The sequence below is a fragment of the Zingiber officinale genome, chromosome 9B (genome assembly GCF_018446385.1).
Source record: "Zingiber officinale cultivar Zhangliang chromosome 9B, Zo_v1.1, whole genome shotgun sequence".
Classification (NCBI taxonomy): domain Eukaryota; kingdom Viridiplantae; phylum Streptophyta; class Magnoliopsida; order Zingiberales; family Zingiberaceae; genus Zingiber; species Zingiber officinale.
Window position 1 is genome coordinate 45,765,170 of NC_056003.1, and position 2,805 is coordinate 45,767,974.

A 2,805-nucleotide genomic window follows, 5' to 3' on the forward strand; every position below is an offset into this window, starting at 1 on the left:
CTCAAACGGTCGATTTCAAAACAAAGAAACACCAGTAACATCCTACGCCTGATTTCAAAACAAAGAAACGCTAGGAACATCCTTGTCAACTCAATTATACTTGCTTAGATGACTGACCCTCTCTCCATAGAATGTTCACCTTAATTCGTATCTCTCGAGGCATGCAGGTCCACACCATCACAAAAGTAAGTGGACCTTGAACCTGTGCTCCATCTGTATCTCCCAAATTAATTACTTAATTTCGTGCGGGAAGGAACCTTTTCAATGGAATCATGTGAAGGCGTGTATATATATTCAACCGCCGAGATCCTGCCGGCCTGAATAAATGTTATTCTACTTTTGTAACACACAAATAATGATTTCTTAAGCTTAATTAATTCCTGTAATACGTTTTCCTATAATGTCAACTCCCGTCCCGTGATGCATCATCTTCCCCCATCCCTTTCCGCTCTACGGCCCCCATCGCCCAACCCATCGACTGTCCACGAACATCCCATGCACCATCTCGTTAATTCCACTCTCTTTGTGGTTGTGGATCCATGCACACGTGAAAAGGGCTACGGATCTCCATCTGTGTTTACTGCGTACCTACAGTTAATCGTTTTAGGGTAGAGCCTTTAATTTCTTTCCGGAACTATAATGGCCTGCTGCTTCCCTGCCGTGAATTCTCAACCATGCCTTCCACGCCTTGCTCTCCAGCAAACCACCGCTGCGTCGACATCCATCCGGCGCGAAGCGAGGACAACGATGACCTCGGCAGCCTCAGAGGCTGGCAGTCGACCGATAGGGCCACCATGCCCCCGCCGGGAGGTGGCGTGCAGGCAGCGGAGAGGAGGCAGAAGCACCACAGCAGGTCGTTTAGCCGGCAAATTTCGTTGGAGAGCGCGCGCATGTCCCGGGAAGGCCGGCGGTCTTTGCCGCGGAGTGGAAAGAGCTTGGGAGGGGGAGCCTGCGTGGATGGCGGACTGAGGAAGGGTGATTTTAGCATGTTCCGGACGAAGTCGGGGCTTGGAGTGGTGGCCGCGGCGAGGAAAGAGAACGAGGCGGGTCCGAATAATCACGCCGGCGAGGGTGGTGCTCTGCACGGAGCCAGGGCGGAGGAGTCCAGGGTCAGTGACAGCGTCCCTGCGGGGAGGTACTTCGCGGCGCTCCGGGGGCCGGAGCTGGACCAAGTTAGGGATTCCGAGGACATTCTGCTGCCCAAAGACGAGGTTTGGCCGTTCCTGCTCCGCTTCCCCATCGGCTGTTTCGGCATCTGCCTTGGCCTCGGCACGCAGGCCATCCTCTGGGGCGCCCTCGCTTCCAGCTCTGCCATGGCCTTCCTCCACGTCTCCCCTGCCATCAATCTCGCCATCTGGCTCCTCGCTCTCGCTGCCTTCGTCTCCGTGTCCGTCACCTACGCCTTCAAATGCGTCTTCTACTTCGAGGCCATCCGCCGCGAGTACTTCCACCCCGTCCGAGTCAACTTTTTCTTTGCCCCCTCGATCGCCTGCATGTTCCTCGCCATCGGCGCCCCGCCGCGGATGAGGCCCTTCTTCCTCCACCCCGCCACGTGGTGCGTCCTCATCGCGCCCGTCATCCTGCTCGAGCTAAAGATCTACGGCCAGTGGCTGTCCGGCGGGAAGCGACGCCTCTGCAAGGTGGCCAACCCCTCCTCCCACCTCTCGGTCGTCGGCAACTTCGTCGGCGCGATCCTGGCGGCCAGGGTAGGATGGCAGGAGGCCGGTAAGTTCCTATGGGCCGTGGGCCTGGCCCACTATCTCTGCGTGTTCGTGACGCTCTACCAGCGGCTGACCACCAGCGAGGCCCTGCCCAAGGAGCTGCACCCCGTCTACTCCATGTTCATCGCCACGCCATCCGCCGCTAGCATCGCCTGGGCCACCATATACGGCGAGTTCGACGCCGTGTCGAGGACCTTCTACTTCATCGCGCTCTTCCTCTACTGCTCCCTATTCGTGCGCATCAATTTCTTCAGGGGATTCAAGTATATATATATAATTAATTACCAAATCCGTAGCAAACCACGAGTTCTCAATCCATTAGCCCAGCTGACCGATATGACTCATTCATTTCCTGATCAGGTTCTCGGTGGCTTGGTGGTCGTACACGTTCCCGATGACGACGGCGTCGCTGGCTACCATCAAATACGCGGAGGCGGTGCCGAGCTTCTTCAGCAAGGCCCTGGCGCTGAGCCTGTCGCTCATGTCGTCCACCATCGTGTCGCTGCTGCTGGTCTCCACGCTGCTCCATGCGTTTGTGTGGAAATCCTTATTCCCCAACGACCTCGCCATAGCCATTACCATTACCAAGGACAGGAATGGGGCGACGAAGCGGAGCAAGGCGGCCAATAAGAGCTACGACATCAAGCGCTGGGCGATGCAGTCGCCGTTGGCCCTTGTCTCTTCCATCAGAAGGGGCGGTTCCGAACAGGAGGAATTAGAGACGAACTAGGAAAAAAAAGCCCCGCCCAAAAATAAATTTATATATATGAACCCAAAAAAAAAAAAACAGAAAATATTATATTATGTATAAACAGGTGGACGGGCTATGTTAATGTTCAATCCATATAGATTGTGATTTACATGTAATGGAGATACTATTATCATTTTTTTTTTCAGATTTTCAACAGGGTTCACAGTACATATTTTTATTTTTGCATGCCAAGTTTTTCAAAAATATGTTACGCCACCGTATGTCTTTTTTTTTTTTTTCTTTTCACAATTCGAGTTCAAAATCGAGCCTAGTAGGAGAGATTATTTTTATTATTTTATTACTTTGCATTTTTTTCCCTAACTTTAGTAGATT

The 2,805-nt window shown here is 52.9% G+C and overlaps 1 protein-coding gene across 1 annotated transcript; it reads left to right on the top strand.

Annotated features, from left to right (window-relative positions):
* Positions 1-654: 654 nt before the first annotated feature.
* On the top strand, positions 655-2,587 carry LOC122024402 (guard cell S-type anion channel SLAC1-like). Its single transcript, XM_042583025.1, has 2 exons — positions 655-1,984; positions 2,082-2,587. The coding sequence occupies exons 1-2, from the start codon at positions 675-677 to the stop codon at positions 2,449-2,451; spliced, it is 1,680 nt and encodes a 559-aa protein (XP_042438959.1). The 5' UTR covers positions 655-674; the 3' UTR covers positions 2,452-2,587.
* The last annotated feature ends 218 nt before the right edge of the window (positions 2,588-2,805 follow it).